The sequence below is a fragment of the Triticum aestivum genome, chromosome 7B (genome assembly GCF_018294505.1).
Source record: "Triticum aestivum cultivar Chinese Spring chromosome 7B, IWGSC CS RefSeq v2.1, whole genome shotgun sequence".
Taxonomy (NCBI): Eukaryota; Viridiplantae; Streptophyta; class Magnoliopsida; order Poales; family Poaceae; genus Triticum; species Triticum aestivum.
Window position 1 is genome coordinate 509882773 of NC_057813.1, and position 18139 is coordinate 509900911.

General features: G+C 46.5%; 2 protein-coding genes across 2 annotated transcripts; both read right to left on the minus strand.

The window, feature by feature from the left end:
- Nucleotides 1–648: 648 nt before the first annotated feature.
- Nucleotides 649–4671, minus strand: LOC123162133 (uncharacterized). Its single transcript, XM_044579929.1, has 3 exons — nt 4323–4671; nt 1705–2055; nt 649–1550 (listed from the first exon to the last, which is right to left on the minus strand). Exons 2-3 carry the CDS (start codon nt 2050–2052, stop codon nt 915–917), a joined length of 984 nt encoding a protein of 327 aa, XP_044435864.1. The 5' UTR covers nt 2053–2055; nt 4323–4671; the 3' UTR covers nt 649–914.
- Nucleotides 2071–4329, minus strand: LOC123162132 (protein ALP1-like). The gene is made up of 3 exons (XM_044579927.1): nt 3179–4329; nt 2864–3089; nt 2071–2779 (listed from the first exon to the last, which is right to left on the minus strand). Exons 1-3 carry the CDS (start codon nt 3701–3703, stop codon nt 2328–2330), a joined length of 1203 nt encoding a protein of 400 aa, XP_044435862.1. The 5' UTR covers nt 3704–4329; the 3' UTR covers nt 2071–2327.
- Nucleotides 4672–18139: the final 13468 nt, after the last annotated feature.

Here is an 18139-nt window from a genome sequence, read left to right on the forward strand (position 1 = left end):
GCAAGAAAAAGCGGGTCGGGTCGTGGCCACGGCAGCCTTGATGCGGGGGCGAATCGGCAAGGCTGCTTCAGCGGTGACCCGGCGGTGATTCGGCGAGGCCGCTCAGCGGTGACCTGGTAGTGATTCGGCAAGACCGGGTCATAGTGGGAAGTGGAGCTGTAGTCCGGCAGCGGAGGGCCGGTGACGGTAGGAAGATGGCCCTGCAGTGTGTGGAAGCAGAGGCGAGCTAAAGCGGCCAGCGGATCATGGATGCGCCCGCAACCACAGGAACAGAGGCACGACTTCAAGTTCATGGAGGGAAGATCCAGGGTATGTTTGGATTGTTCCCCATCTAGCCCTACCAAATTATTGGTATGGCCAACTTGAAGGCAAGACCAAAAAATTGGCAGGTTATGGCTGTTTGGTTTGTAGCCCATAGCACTTGCCAACTTTTTGGCAAAACCATTGGCCAGCGTTTGGTTTGAAGCCAAATATTTGGCAACCTTGATTGGACTGTGTTTGGTTTGGTTCCAAAATGCATGCCAGCCAAAAAGTGATCAGCATCAAACACTACCTCACATATATCACATGACATTAATACAAATTTTCAATTTAGAAACACACAGAGAGACAAACTGTAAGCATGCATTTCATAAATTGACAATGACATGGTTCAACTAATACATTAGATAACTCATATTGTTCGATACATCAGATTAATCATCAAGGAGGCTAAATAAAATTCACATAGTAACCAAGTCTTTACCAGACCAAGTAAGTCATACTAGTCAGACTAGCACCAAGTCTGCTCCATATAAACAAAATATGATGCACCCAGCCTGCTCTATATAGACAAAATATGCATGATGTATGTTACCCATGCTCCTAGCGGTAAACAAAAGGAAGCCGCAATCTCTATCTAGTCATGTGGCCATTCAGTGAGCAGTTGCAGATCCACCATTGCCACCATCTTCTTGAAACCGAGGCTCGAAGAAGCTAAGGACCCACTGTCCAAGAATTGTTTCATCAGCATAGTTGAGGTAACTACGAAAGATATCTTGATCTGGCTTGGATAGATATGCTACAATCTCAAGTTTATCCTTAGCTGGTATGGTAAGGGCATTTATCCGCTTCCAAAGGTTTGCATATGGATCTATAGGTGGCATTGGTTGCACAGAAACAATAGGAGATGCAAGAGAGTCAGCTAGCTTCTTGATACTGGCTGCCATATCATCATTAGAAATCTTGCCCTTCTTGTTTGCTTTCCCCTTAGTTGGCTTCTTGGAAGGTGAAGATGACACGTGCTTGCGCTTCTTGTTTAAAGAATTGCCTTCCAAGTCAACTTTAGGACTATGACGATTAATAGTGTCAGAGTCAGCTTCATCACTGTCAACTGGAATTAGATTGGCCTCAAGTTCCCTCACTTCCTCGCTGTCATCACTATCATCATCCACATTGACAGTGGTTTGGTCAGTTGCAAGCGAGCCATCAGCATGGGACTGGTCAGAGAATAACTCTTGCAATTGATTAAAAAACCTGATGGGTCTAGTAAGATAATTGACTGCAGTTTTCTGCACATAAGGTAAAGAAAAAGATGGTAAAATACTAAGCAATCACAATAAAGGACAATGAATAGGAAGCACATATATGGACAATAGCAGCCTATCCACCTATTTTCATATTAGACTATGATAGAAGCAAGAGAACACAGTAATACAAACTTACACTTAGGTTTTGTTTTTCTGACTCAGAAAGTGTGAATGTGAAATTAATCCTGTCAAAGCCGTTGCCACTATTGGCCATGGCGCGACGCACCCAGCCCCACTTCTCCTTGCATGACCGGTAGTGTCGGTCCACTTGGGTTTGAGTGACACCAAGAGAAAACTTGCCATTCAAAGCATCAGCACAGTGCAAGTGGTGCTGTTTCTTGAACTTGAAAGTTGCAGGTTTGTCCTTACGAAGCTCAATGTACCAATCAAGCATAAACCTTGTCGCCTCGTCAGTCCAGGTTATGTACTTCTCACGAGGATTTGACTCCTCCTCGGTCTTTATAGTGAGCTTTTGCTTCCCCATGACCTGCAGATAGGTCACCAACACAAACCATTTAAAGTGATTAAACAAATGCACTAGAAGCATAGTCCCGACCAGCATACAAACACCCATCTTCAGCAACACTTGAAGCTTACATACTAAAATAAGTCAGACAATCTTACAATGATAAAATAAGTTGCATAAATTCATCAAAATCAAAACACTACATCCTTCAATTGTTCCCTCACATGAAAATACATCAAAGATACACTACAAGCTTCGACATCTGTAGCTTCAAAATCAAAACACTACATCCTTCAATTGTCACTTGCACTCTCTCTATCTGCCCACATCTGTTGAGCTAATAAATCACGCTTGGCAGCCCACTCACGTATGTCAGCCTCTTCATCACGAACCCGTCCACTACTCCTTGGGAGGTTGGCATACCATGTCGCCTCATCCACAACATATTCATCTGGACCATTTTCTAATATCCAATTGTGCAAAGCACAACAAGCAACTACCACCTTAATCTGAGATTTTAAAGGTATGAAGGGCCTCCGAGTAAGAATCTTGAAGCGACTCTTAAGAGCCCCAAATGCTCGTTCAACTGTGGTCCTAAGTGATGAATGACGGTGGTTGAATAATTCTTTTTCAGTAGTTGGTTCATGGGGTCCAGCAAATTCATTTAGGTGGTAACGCACACCACGATAAGGAGGCAATATCCCCGGCCTTGCAGCATACCCGGCATCAGCCAAGAAAAATTTCCCTACAACCGTGTTGCACTAATGGTGAGCTGAGGTCAAGTTGGAACGCCACAATGACAAACATGTATGTTAAGTTGTATATGTACCTTCAGGTATTTTCAGACCTGTTGGACGTGAGAGGGCATCTTTTAGCACAAGAGAATCATGGGCAGAGCCCTCCCAACCAGCTAGAACATATGTGAACCGAAGGTCGAAGTCAACAACTGCTAGCACATTTTGGGAGGGATATGACTTGCGGCCCCTAAATTTGTCCACCATGTGAGCAGGAACACAAGCCTTAACATGAGTGCCATCTAGTGCCCCTATGCATCCCTACGAATATGAAAAAGGGAAGTTCATGTCAAGCTTGGGCTAGGCCGATCTTGTATAATCAGTAAAAAAATCTATGGTCTAAGGATTACCTCAAAGTACGGGTAGAATCTGTTCGGGCTGCTAGTGATTTTTGTGTGTGTGTCCGTCGATCTAATATAAATTAGATCACGTGCTAACTCCCCCATCGCACGCAGGACAATATTGAAATATCTGCTCACTGTTTCACTAGATCGCCAGAACCAAAATCCAACAGATGAATTTGTGTGATGCTGACCGACCATGTATAGGAACATTGCAACTTGTTCCTCTACCGAAACATGAAATGTGTCACTTAACAACTCCTTCTGCCTAAGCCTGTTACATAGCTTGTAAAATACAGCTCGAGTCATCCTTAATTGCTTGATGCATGTTGCATCCGATGTGTCAAAGAGCCTAATTAGTACATTAGTTCTGTAGATGTCTCTCTGAACTAATGGACCATACTTCCTGCCTTTACCTCTAAATTTTCTACCATCTCTGCTTCTATACCAGAGGGCCAAGAGTAGAACAATAACACAGAGAGTTCTCCGCTTCAACATGTTGTAATAATAATATCTTTGTTGATCCATGTCCATCTGGGTCAATATGAAATGTACAAAAATATGAATGAGCTAACTTGGTACATTATTACAAATGATTACTTGCTAAAAGATACATGTTAGAAAGCAAACCTGCTTCTAACCAGTACCAAGGATGCACAACTTGTAAAAAAAATACACCTTGATGGACAAAAAATCGAAGCATGTCTCAGTAGTTAACTATGTATATCCAACTTCAAAAAATCCACCTTAATGTTCTAAAAATAGAGACCATACATATGGCACAAAAAGGGAAGAACAGACCATACTACTTTCAGAACCATACCAGGTTAATTAACTAATTAACATCATTATTCTCATGTGATTTGACTTGCGTCAAATAAAGAACATGGATCACCCACAAAAAAACAAAGAATATGGATGAGAGTCTCATATGTTTTTACTTGCAGCAAACCAACAACATGCACGGGAGTCCCATTCCAATTTTACTTCCAGCAAACAGGGAAGAGGATTCAGCAAGCAATTCTCAGATCTAGCAAGTAGTACCTCCGTACAATACATACATCCATAAGGGGATGATGGGGATTTGAGCTCACAAATCAGACCATAGAAAAGGGGATCGGAGTAGTGTTGGATGGGGATTTCAGTGGCTGACCTTGGAGCGTAGCTTGACTGGGAGAGGAGGGCGAGAGGTGGAGCAGCGTCGCCGGTCGCCGGCCGCCGGAGAAGCTGGCACCGACGCAGAACGCGGCCGCCCGGTGATTGGATCGAGAGCGCTTCTGTGCGTGGAGATAAGAAGAGAGATGGGGAAAGTGGCGAACAGGTGGGGGAAAATCAATCGTGCCTTTTATATCACGGTGGCTGGCTCGCGCCAGATTTGGCAGCCAATATTTTGGCGGCTGATTTCCGCGCCGCTGTTTCGCCCGCGAGTTGGCGAAAACGGTACGCGGGCGCGCCCAAGTCGACGATGGCGAGCCAAAAATGGTACCAGACCAAACGCTAGCCAAATATCGTGGGCGTGACCAATTTTTTGGTAAGGCTAGTGTTGGTCACCATCCAAACAGCCCCCCAACGTCCCCAAAGGCCGGGTTACTGGAGAACGAGGCACGACAGCATCCGGCCGCAGTGGCAACTTAAGGCCAAAACCAGCTAAAGCAGAGGCGGCGGCTGACCGATGACCGGGACAGCACAAGCATAGCTGGAAGCGGCTCGGCGCTGCTGTTTTTGAAACGGTAGCTGACCGATGAGCGGGGCAGCACAAGCGCAGCCGGAAGCGGCTCAGCGCTGCTGTTGTTGAAACGGAGGCTGGCCAATGGCTCCCGGCGTGGAGCAACTCAAGCAAAGGTGAGCGACGGCGGCTCACGGGTCCGGTGCCTTCGAGTGGTGAATCGGGTCAAAGTAATCCTGACGTAGCAAACTGGAGTCAACCGGCAGGGATGAACCGGACCAGAAGCCGGGGCGGTTGACGGAGATGGAGGGGCGCCAACGGCTCAAGGCATGACGGCGGTTTGAGGCGCCAGAGGACCGCGGCGGGTCAATGTGGCACTAGGCCAGCGAAAGCGATCCGTTGGTTGGGCGAGTAGCTGCAGGGGAAGCAATTCAGAGACCGGCGTGGCCAGCCAGCAGGAGTAGGCCGGCGCAGGGGTGCAGCAGCAAGCGGGCATGGGCGGGTTGACGGTAGAAGGAGGTGATCCGGCGACGCGGCGGTTTAGAAGCGGGGCCGGTTCAAGGGTGTGGGGCGAACGACAATGAACAACCCGCACTGTAGCCCGGCGCGTCAACAGAGGCGCTCTTACTGCTGCTCGGGGTGTAGTCCGACTGGTCAACAGAACGAGTCAACAGAGGAATTCAATCCCGTGGAGAATCTTCCTCCGAGTCGAGGCCCTCCCTTCTCATATATTTTTCTTTTCTTTGAAACTTGCTCTGATGATCCGCCAGAAGTACTCGATCTCTTCCAGCTCGGATGATGAAACATGTCTGATCTAGTAATACTCAAGTAGTACTGGCCCTGTGGGATTCCCTCATGACTCGCCGCAACGCCGGGTCGTGTCTGGACTTGATCGTCTCAAAATTGATTTTGATCTCTGATTATTTTTCCTTCATCCGGATATTGCAACTGGGTGGATGACTCATAATCCGATAGCTCTGGTATTTGCATCATGGACTAACCACCATACTCCATCCGAGGCCATGACAGCCCAAACAATATTTTGTCTCGGTCTCGGTAGATCGCCATGATTTTTTTTTCGGCGACTTGTAAAAAACATAACCCTAAAGTTCTTTCATCTTAGATCTCTTACATCGTTCCGGCTGCTTACTATGGAGACGATATAGATCCTTTCAAACTGGTTCCTCTTTGTTCAACAAATCGCGAGCTTCTTGATCATTGAAGAGCTCCCTCCAAGAACTCAACACCACCGTGCGCAGGCCCCATGGTGGGCGCCAACTGTCATGTAATTAACACGTCAGATGTCCTAGTGTGAGGACTTAGTCGTGAGCCAACGCATCTATGTGGTAGCTTGAGAGGGGTTGAGCGGAATTAAGAAAATGCAACACAAGACAAAGATTTAGACAGCTTCGGGCCCCGGGGAACATCATCCGATAACAACCCTACATGATATTTGTGGCTAGGTCTCATTATCATCACGAGGGAGTCGCCGTAAACCGGATCTCCCAGTTATGTCTAACCTTTTCGATTCTCCTCTCCCCTCTTGGGGTGCCCTGCCCCTCCTTATATAAGTTGAAGGGGCGGGTTACATGTAGAGTCCATCTCAGACTAAGACTTAAACTATCCCGACTTTTCTTCATGGGCTTCTTAACATCTTGGGCTTCATAACGTCTCGGGCTTCATAACCTCTGGCAACCCAGTTATCATTGTCTGCCGGATTATGACTAGTGCCAGTTTAAGATGGTTTGCGGTTTATGACTGGTGCCGGTTTAAGATGGTCTGTCGGTTTATGACTGGTGCCGGTTTAAGATGGTCTGCCGGTTTATGATTGTCTGCCGGGTTATCATCTGACTTAACTCATGTCGGGTTATCATCTGACTTAACCATCTGTCTTAACTATCAGCCGGTTTATCACCTGCCAGTTTACCGTCTATCTTAGCCATCTGTCTTAACTGTCAGCCGGTTTATCACCTGCCGGTTTACCAAGCCCCAGCCGGGTTATAACTCCGGCTGGGTCATATCGCGGGGTATATCCCCGACAAACGTTCATTCATTTAGATTGTTTAACTAACAGTTTTCGTTAAATTAGTTCTGTTAACGAACGTTCGCACGGTAGATTTTTCTTTTTAGTTTTATTTTCAGCCAGGTACCTATCCGCGAATAAGTTTTATGGTGATTTAGCCCCTGATCTTAAAACTAGCCTAACTTTTTTGCTCATTTATCCAAATTAAATGAAACCAGCGCCTAAATCTTCGTAACGATATGTTCTTTCCGGCTAACCAACTCGAACAAGGTTTTGACACTTTAAAATCTAACTTTAATTCAGATTAGTAAACAATCTTGTTTCGTTCGTATCTCGAGTTCTGTTTCTTCGTTTGAGTTGTTTCTTGTTGCAAATCGTAGCTAATCACATGTACCTACTATTAAGATCTAATCCACATGGTAATAATGCCGTTAGGTTTAGTTTAGCCTTTTGCTTGTTTCGTGTCTGATTTGGATCTTTTCTCGTTTTCTTGTTGTTTCGTTTTAGTGATTGCTTATGTATGCTACTATTTATCTATGCTAGATTACCCGGGGTGTGAAGCTTGTTACAAAGAATCTCTAGACTTTGCAGATCGTCAGCAAGGCAAGTTACACTTTGATCATACTCTTCCATACCCAGTTTTTATTATGCATTAGTATTGCTCCCCAAATATTTGCATGAGTAGGATTGGGAACATGTGGTTTGGTTGTAGTACTTGAGGTAGGACCCTAATACCTTTTGATCACCCCAGGAATATACGTTATGCTTTATTATGGCTTAGTCATGCTCGTAGACGGGGTTTGGATCGTGATTCACATGGAAGTTATGAGAGTTATTAATCATGGGATAACATTAAGGTGGCAACTTTAATACACATCTTGGTGGATTGGTTGAGGCACCTGGGGAACCCAGTGTTGTCTATTAAGGGAAATCTCGAGGCATCCGTGTGCTTTTTCCTTGGTTCGCCACCCAGGCTCAAAGGGATCATATGATATTTCATGACTAGAAACTTCCGTGTGCAGCCACAAGCCATTATGGGCTCTGGCATAGTTAACTAAGTTGGAGCTCTCGAAGAGGCAGACTAGCGGATGTAGAGGGAAAGTAGGTGTACCATTCTACTCCGAGTAGAGAGTAAATGCTTTAAAAAGACTATGTCTCGATCTTCCGATCATGGATGCGGTCGAGTCTTGTGGGGAGAAGTGCGCAACCTTTGCAGAGTGTATAAACTAATCATGGTGAGCCGTGTCCCCGGTTATGGACATCTTGAGTATCTGGAATTGGATATTATTGTTGATCTCAACACTCTTTAATTACTTGAATTGGTTTTAATGATGATACTTGTTTAATTGGGATTTGAGTTGGGGGAACCTTCTCAAATATTGTAACAACTTAGGAGTAGTTAAAATAAATTTATTCCTTTGTTGTAGGGAAAAACTAGCTTTATGCAAAATCATAAACTTAGAGCCTCCACTAGCCAAATATTGCATGTAGAACTAGTTCTTGCATTGATTGCTTTACAGTGTAACTCTGCTAGCATACTCAATGTGCTGACCTACACGGCTGCAACATCTCATGTTGAAGACCACTCAGACGACAAATAAGGTGCGATAGGTCATTGTCTTGTACTCAGCTATGTCGTTGGAGTTGATCGACTCATTTACCTTCGAAGCTTCCGCAGTCATTTAGCTTAGATGGCCTTCAGCCATGATATATTTGTGTAATCATACTCTTTATGAGGACTTGATGTAATATGTGTGTGATTGAACTCTGTTATAGTTCCTCGAGTATTGTGCATGTCAGGATTACCGATCCAGGGATGACACTGGAACACAGAGACTTCAATACATTGGGATCATGGTCGCTACAGAAGCCCACTGTCGACCTTTCGCAGCTTCACATTCTTTGGCCGATGGCCGTCCAACATCTTCATAAAAGTGTCAGACAGCCTCTGCAGCGTGGGTCAAGCAGTGATGTAGCAAACATCAGAGTTATGATAAAGAGATGGGTGAAGGGGAGATCTCTCCTTTCATATACCTGCCTGCTGGAGGAATTCTCAAGTATGATCGTGAAGAACACAAAACCTTCCAAGTCGTACTCCGGTGTGGTAGAGCACAGTCTGCGGTGGCAGCCTCCCCCCATCTCTGATAAGCAGCAGAAGAGACCAATAACTACCCTTACAGCATTATCATGCAATATTACAGCAGCAGAAGTTTTGAGCAGAAGATAATCAACTATACCAAGTTATCATTTCACATTCAAAAAGCAATGCACTTGTGGACATTTATGATGGCAAGAACACCTCTGTTTTCTTCTTCTACTCATTCCCCATGAAATGAAATTACATCGCAGTTGAATCAGTCAATATATGCAAGCAACATAGGAAATAAGCACTTCAAAACAGTCAATAAATGGCAAAACAATTTGCTAGTACTCTATTTATAATGGACCATATCTGCCCATGTACCCATGTCTACTATAAAAGGCAAACACAACTATAACCATATCTACTATAAATGGACCATATCTAGAACCATATCTATAAACACAGCTAGAACCATATTTGATAAATGGACCATATCTACAGAAACTTGGCTCTAATCCAACTTGGATCAAATTCAACTCTATCATATTTGATAAATGGACATAGTTGGAACAGAGCCAAGTTTTTAGACATGAAAGAAAATTGAGAAAAAAAAAGCAACGCACTTGTGCTCAACAACATCAACAACACTTAATTAATTTTGTAGGTTGGTTGGCAATGGCAATTGGCACCCTTCAAAACTAGGGATTTCTTTAGACATGAAAGAAAACTAGAAATGTTGAAAAACTAAGCATAGTAATCTAAAAATAGGGAAAAATACAGTTCTTCTTCCTCCCCTTCGTCTTATTCCTCTTCTTATTATTATTATTATTATTATTATTATTATTCATCTTTCTTCTTTCTTCTTAACCTAAACTAAACATAAACTAAATCTAAACCAAAACTTAAAAAACAAAAACAAAACCTAAACTAAACAAACCCTAAATGAAACTAAACCTAAACTAAATCTAAAAAATAGGAAAAAATACAAGGTCTCACCGGAGGAGCGGGCACCAGAGTGGGGGCGGTCGGGGTGGAGGGGGGTGTAGTGGTGGAGGAGAGGGGCGCCGGAGCGGTGGGGCGGCCACGGGGGTGGAGGTGAGGGGCGCTGGGGCGACTGGGGTGGAGGAGGGGGCGTCGGAGCGGCGGGGTGGCTGCGGTGGTGGAGGAGAGGGGTGATGGGGCTACCGAGGTGCAGGAGGGGGCGCTGCGGTGACGGGGGTGGCACGAGGTGGCGGGGGCGGCGCGGGACGGAGGAGGGGGTCGCGGGGTGAAGGAAATATGCCCTAGAGGCAATAATAAAGTTGTTATTTATATTTCCTTATATCATGATGAATGTTTATTATTCATGCTAGAATTGTATTAACCGGAAACTTAGTACATGTGTGAATACATAGACAAAACAAAGTGTCCCTAGTATGCCTCTACTTGACTAGCTTGTTAATCAAAGATGGTTACCTTTCCTGGCCATAGACATGTGTTGTCATTTGATAAACGGGATCACATCATTAGTTAATGATGTGATGGACAAGACCCATTCGTTAGCTTAGCATAATGATCGTTAAGTTTAATTGCTATTTCTTTCTTCATGACTTATATGTGTTCCTCTGACTATGAGATTATGCAACTCCCCAATACCGGAGGAATACCTTGTGTGCTATCAAATGTCACAACATAACTGGGTGATTATGAAGATGCTCTACAGGTGTCTCCGAAGGTATTTGTTGGGTTGGCATAAATCGAGATTAGGATTTGTCACTCCGTGTTTCGGAGAGGTAACTCTGGCCCCTCTCGGTAATGCTCGTCACTATAAGCCTTGCAAGCAATGTGACTAATGAGTTAGTTGCGGGATGAAGCATTACGAAACAAGTAAAGAGACTTGCCGGTAATGAGATTGAACTAGGTATGATGATACCGACAATCGAATCTCGGGCAAGTAACATAGCGATGACAAAGGGAACAACGTATGTTGTTGTTCGGTTTGACCGATAAAGATCTTCGTAGAATATGTAGGAACCAATATGAGCATACAGGTTCCGTTATTGTTTATTTATTGGAGATGTGTCTCGATCATGTCTACATAGTTCTCGAACCCGTAGGCTCCGCACGCTTAACGTTCGATGATAATTTGTATTATGAGTTATGTGTTTTGGTGACCGAAGTTTGTTCAGAGTCCCGAATGAGATCACAGACATGTCGAGGAGTGAGGAGTCTGAAATGGTCTAGAGGTAAATATTGATATATTGGAAGGTTACATTCTAACACCGGAATGGTTTTGGGAAGTATCGGATAAGTTTCTGAGTACCGGGAGGTTATCGGAACCCCCTGGGGGACTATTGGGCATTCATGGGCCCTAGTGAAGAGAGGAGGCCGACGGCTAGGTGGAGGAGCCCCCCCCCCCCAATCCCAAAACAAATTGGACTAGGGGGGCCTTTCCTTCTTCTCCTCCACCTCTTTCCCCTTCCCCCCTTCTCCGGAAAGGAAGGGGAAATCCTACTAGGACTGGGAGGCCTAGTAGGACTCCCCACACTTGGCGCGCCCCTTGGCCGGCCGCTTCCTTCCCTCCTCCTTTATATACGGGGGCAGGGGGCCCCCAAAGGCACAACATTGTTTTAGCCGTGTGCGGCCCTCCACCGATTACTCCTCCGATAGTATCATCGTGGTGCTTAGGCGAAGCCCTGCACGTATCACATCTTCAACACCGTCATCACGCCATTGGGCTGACAAAACTCTCCCTTGACCCTCTGCTGGATCAAGAGTTCAAGGGACGTCATCAAGCTGAACATGTGTTGAACTCGGAGGTGTTGTACGTTCGGTGCTAGATCGGTTGGATCAAGAAGACATTCCACTACATCAACCGCGTTAACATAACGCTTCCGTTTTTGGTCTACGAGGGTACGTGTACACACTCTCCCCCTCTCATTGCTATGCATCTCTTAGATAGATCTTGCATGATCGTAGGAATTTTTTTGAAATTGCATGATATGTTCCCCAACACCGGGGCAGCGGGGGCGGCGCGGCGACGGGGGTGGCGCGTGATGGCGGCGGCTCGTGCACGGGGGCGGGGCGGGCGGCCGGCGATGGGGGTGGCTCGGGGCGGCGGCGGCTCATGCACGGGGCGGAGAGAGAGAGGAGACAGAGAGATGGGGCATGTGTTTTGGTAGAGCCTAGCTAACGGACATTAGTTTGGACACTTTCTTTGTCATCTACTAGCAGACGGCAAAGATAATGGTTGTTAGGTGGTTCTCGCTAGTGGGCCACCCTCCCTCTTTGTCGTCTGCTAGCAGACGGCAAAGCTTCTATGTCGTCCTCTAGCAGATGACAAAGAGCTGGCTGACGGCAAACATGATCTTTGCCATCGTCTCTTTCTTTGCCGTCAACTTTCTTTAAGCTGATGGCAAAGATCCTGATTCTAGTAGTGAGTGTTGGAGGCGATTGTTGGTGTGGGGCAGTTTCTTGGCTTGAGGAAGAAGATGTGGGGAAGAAAAGAGGCGAAAGAGTAGTGCCCCTTCGTGTTGCCTCTTTTATGGGGAAACGAACATGGGGGTTGGCTCTTTCCTATCTTCCTCTGGAAAGTTACCAGTTTTGCAGGCGCACTACCCTTTAACTGCTGCAGTCCCATGATCCCACTTCCTGCAGTAATTATGCGGAGTGGAAATTGGATTGACTATTCATCTTGGAAACCGCTGCATGTGCAACGCTTTTCTGACACATGTTCATGCACTATTTGGGCCCCAACCCAATGTGCCCGGTGACACGTATGGCTCAGGCCCGGGGGCTTCTATCGGGGTACACAAACAGGGGTATGCGTTTCCCCTAACTTGTGCACGGACAGTGAGCCTCCACCCCGGCGGACAAAAGCTCGGCAAGAAGATAACTACACCAATGTCCAAAGCAAGGCCAGGGCAGAGAAGCATCTCTTAGTGATATCAAAGAGCGTATCAAGAAGACCAAGACAGCCAAGACAGAAGGATATCACCTTAGGAAAGCCTCCCTTGCTGGGCAGGAGAGCCTGGACAGGTCGAGGTCGCCCCAAGGACGAGTCCAAGACTTCCCCGGCAGGCCTGCCGGGATCGCCAAGGGCGGTTCTCCCCGCCAAGACATCGCCGCTCCACCGCACAACAACGCAAGTCACTTATCAATGCGGTGTCGAGCCCCCAAGTTATTAAGTGGACTCTGCTAAGCACGTGGCAGCCCGTTGGAAGACAAGATTTATCCAAATGACACCTGTCTAGAGGCGTCTCGAGATGATAAGCAAGAGATGGTTAAGTGACTCGGTAGGCTTGCCGGGCTTTTCCCCCTACATGACACCTACGAGCGCAATTAATGCACTTTGTCTTAATTGTCAGAGTTAGGTATGATAGCATTGTTGGCTATCTATTCAGTAGGTAAAGACTGTTTTGCCACATGGGTCACCCCTTAAGCTATAAAAGGAGGCCCAAGGCAACATAGCAAAGGATTCGGACCCTCACACACTTGTACGTGTGTAGCTACTCTTCCCGAGGCACCCTTGCCGGGCTTGATCACTGTGTGTTCATTGTGTTCTTCCACTCAATCCACGAATGCAAGAGTAGGGTTTTACGCTATCCAGTGGCCCGAACCTGGGTAAAAACCATCTGTGTCGCCACCGTCGTGTTGTGTGGCACCCCGGCTTAGAGAAACCGGAACGCCCCGTATTCCAGCCCAGAGATCGAGGAGAAGTCTTCTCGAATATGGCAATACTTAGCATAGAACAAACCAGCTTTCTATTATTACATGAATATGAATACAAGGTCTCCGACATTACAATGAATAACATCGGCCCGGTGATACTTCGCCATCCTCAGTTGCTCTATGCAAGCAGCAGAACAACTCGAACCAGCGGGAAAACTCTGGCAGCAGAACAATGATAACAGTGATGAACTCCACTCCGCAGGGACTCTGGCTGGAACGCTTATCCTAGCTCGCAAACAAAGAATCCACACAAACAAGCATTCAAATCCGGCATGACCTGCAAACTGGCATGACACGCCAGGTCAGTACATTGAATGTACTTGCAAGCTCACAATAACCAGAAATATTCAAGACAAGCATCAGCATGGCATTTACAGGTTAAGCAGGAATTAACATGAGATCCTCATAACAATATGACATGAACAACATGAACATGGTACAACTAGAACAACATGAGCATGGCAAGAACATATGAATCTGACGATACTAGCATGCAACATGATGACACTATATGCACCACTAATTCTGCTCGGGCTACCTCGTAACCATCACATGCATCACTTACCATCCTCGGACATCACACGATCATCTTAGGATCAAATCAAGCTTGGTAAAAACAATACCGCAGTGATCATTAAATGACCACAAGGAACTTGATCTTTACCCACGATTCTCGCACAACATCCTGAATATCCAACAACTCGGTATCCTAGATACCATGGTGATCATTCACGAATCACAAACGGAACCACTCTGGGTTCAACGGGCTACCCCGTAACTAAACGGTGATCTTTCCGGCGATCACAACCATGACCAACACCTGGTCTCAAATGGTGATCTTTCCGGCGATCCCAACCAACCTATCTCATCATCGAACTGGGGTTGTTATTAAGCACATTATTATTAATACTGTTGACTCACAGTGTGACCGACACGAACTGGGCCCTTATCTGCAGGCGCGCTTATCGATAGATTTAATATACACTCTGGAGAGGTTAGTACACTGTACCCACACTACGGAACCCATGGCCTCACACTCCCATTCGGGTGGACCAACGGCGTTCCGACAAAACCAATCTACTGTCGTGACAGTCTCCCGGCCACTCCGACCAACTCCCCTTTGGGCTAAGTCCTGGGTGGCCCCGTGCCTACCAAAGGCACCAACGGCCACCGTTGTGGCCAAAACATAAACGGTCCCAGACAGGGACAACGCGGGTACAACAACAACAATGGGCACACAAGGTTATGTCTGCTTACCGGGCCAGGGTACCGCACGCCCATAACCTTCCCTCCTTGGAGGCACCAGCGAGAGGCATGCCAATAGACCGAGTTAGGACCTTCCCATAAAGGCAAGCGTGGTTGCACTGGTTATCTCGATATGGTGGCACCATGACTCAGCCAACAGTTGTTCAAGTTCAATTTAATCCGGTTAAACTTGAATGCAAATATGCTGAGCCATGATAAAATAACATGATGCAAATTACAATGCATGAACATGATATCAACATAAGCATGGAGGTGCAACATAACTATTAACCATATCAACAATGAATCATATCCAACTGAGCATGACATGCTGACTAGCATGAATATCACAAGTACATACTTCTCAGAAACATAGCATGACCACTAGCATCAACAATAAATATCATGTAAGAACATATCAACAATGCCATCATGCAAGAATTTAACCAACTGGATACAATGGAACATGCATAACCACGATACTCGGGACAAACGACAGTCATGCACCGAAGACCATCACAAACATCAACATGTACTACTAGCAAGCATAATCATATTAAAGAAATACTAGCAACTCGCAAGGCGTGATAATCAGGTGCATAATAACATAGCAAGAAAGTAAGCACTAACCCAGAAGCATTACTAAAACAACGATAACCATATTTTAAACAAGCAAACATTTTACAAATATTCAAGTTGAAAACCATGACTACTACATGACTATCATGCAAGTGGGTATTGTGGCTTGCCTAGGGATGAAGAAATCACCGGGACAAAGTGTGAGAGGCTTGCGGGAAGAATTACCGGAAAAACGTTCTCTCTCGGAGGGGCCTGATTAGGGGCAAGGGCAAGAAGGTCATTTTCAGAACGTTAAAACGTAGTGAAAATGATACCAGCAAAACGGACTCGGCGAGACGAAGAAGTGGGCTTTGGAATCACCTCATTTGGAGTTGTGGTTAAAAAGTTATGGTTGTTTTTCTGCCAGGGACCTATCTATAATGAAATCATCACAAACAAGCCCTCAGCCGGAAAAATAGAAAGCGCCTTCTCAGGAAATACGTTTTCCAGAACGGAAAGCGTATTTTGGCTCGAATAAGAAACAAAATGCGCTTTCAGTTAGCGTAGGCCTACTCCCTGGAGTACATCTCCACTTATCCAGTGTGGCAGTGGGAGGCCGTGGCGCTGATCGGCTGACGAGTGGGGCCCGCCTTATCCATCTCTTTCTCTCTCTCTCTCTTCTCGCCTGGCTTCTTCCTCGCGCCCGACCGAGGACAGAGGAGAGGCGGAGCTGGCTCGGCCGGCGTCTGTCCTTGCCGGCTCCGGCCGTCTCCGGCCGAGGGGATGGCGCCGCGAGCGAGGCTTGGCCCACCGCGTCCATCCAGAGGGGAATCAGGCGCCGGGGAGGGACAGAATGGCGGCGCCGCGCGGCACAACAAGTAGGGGAGGCGGCGGACAATCTTGAGGACGACGGCCACAGCTACTCCGTTGACTAGATGAGGGGAGGGGGGGCTTGGTTGGTATCAGGGAGGCCTCTGGTGGTGGAAAAGTGGGGCGAGGGGGCTCGGCTCGCTCCAATTTAGGAGGAGGAGGCCGGCGGCCATGGTGACACAGAGAGGTGGGGAGGGGCTCTGGAGATCGAGGGAGAGGCCGGGGAGGTTCCTGGAGGTGGTGTGAGGCTGGTAGCGAGGTCGAACGGCCTCGGGGTGGGCTTGTATAGCTGGCGGGAGGGGTGTGTCGCGCTGTCGTTGTCGCGGACGCGTGGCCAGCACCGCGGGCGCGTGTGCGCGCGCTCGAGCTCGGGGGAAGGTGACGGGGAGACACAGGGAGGAGCCCACGGGGCAAAGGGAGCCCACGGAGCACGGGGAGGAAGAAGATGGCAACAAACAGAACCAAATGGCCATTGTTCGCCCGTGGTCACGCGGCGGCGAGCGTCTGTGAGCAAGCCGATGGAGGGGGAGAGGGGTCCAGGGAGTGGGCAACGACGAGGGCTATCTGCTGGACACGCTTACGCGCGCGAAGCCGACGAGAGGGAGAGGGGCCCGAGCAAGAAACCATCCAGCTCGCGTCCATGGCATGCTAGAGAGGTGGTCACCGCGCGCACTGGTGCACACAGTGTCACAAGCGATGTCCAACGATGTCTGGGGTGGAGTCCTTCCTGGGTAGGTTGCAACCGAGGTGGTAACTTGGTTAAACACGTAGTGGTTAAATGGTAGTCATCACCTAAAGTTTACTGCAGTAAACTTGGTCATGCACTGGTGATCAACAGGGAAGTGTTTGTGGTCAATGGAGTTGTCTGGGGTGACTAGCTTAGGAAGAACTACCATACTGGGGAGTTTGGCAGGAAATGCACCAAGACTTAATGCACTTGCTTTGCAATTGCATAATCTGGTCCAGAAACTTGATCAGGAAGGTGCACTCACATGGAGTGTCAAATTGAGCTCAAATTGGGCAAGGAAGAGTCATTTGGTCCTATGAAGATGCTCAAAAAGTCTCATACCAATTGGCCGAGCCAAACTGGTACTTGCTTCACAAACATCTCCTCTGGACAGAAACTTGCAGAAATTCTAGAGGAATAATGGCTTGATAAACCATGCCCAAAATGGGTGGAGGTAGGTTATATGGATAATATAAGGCCTAGAAAAACTGGCAGCCATAATGGAGCAAGATAAAATATACTTGCTTCACAAACTGAAATTTTTGGACAGAATCAAAGAATTGAAGATGAGCTCACATGGAGGCATGACATGAGATATACTTTGGTGGAGGGCTATCATATGATGATGTGAGGGATCATGCAAAATGGCAACTCATTTGGATATGCCTAGCTTGCACCTCCTTCACAAAGCTTCTTTCTGGATAGAAACTTTGGAAAATCATAATTAAATAATTACTAGGCAAATGAGGTTGCATTTTGGCATGTGGCAATGATATGGACAGGAAAAGGTGTCCAAGGAGTTTGAGGTCAATTGGGAAAAGGAAAATAGCACTTGCTTCACAATGTGCCATTTAGGGCAGAATAGGAAATGAATTATTTGAGCATGATGATAAACATGACAAATGAAATATTTTGCCATATTTGAGAAAGATATGACCCAAACAATTTATGAGAATTATTTGGGAATTTAGGAGTGATGGAAATAAAGGTTGCTTCACAACCTAGGGCAATTTGAGTTATTCCTTTAATAGAAAAGGAATATTCCCAATAAAAAGAATATTGGGATTTGGGCTAGGATGAAAATGACA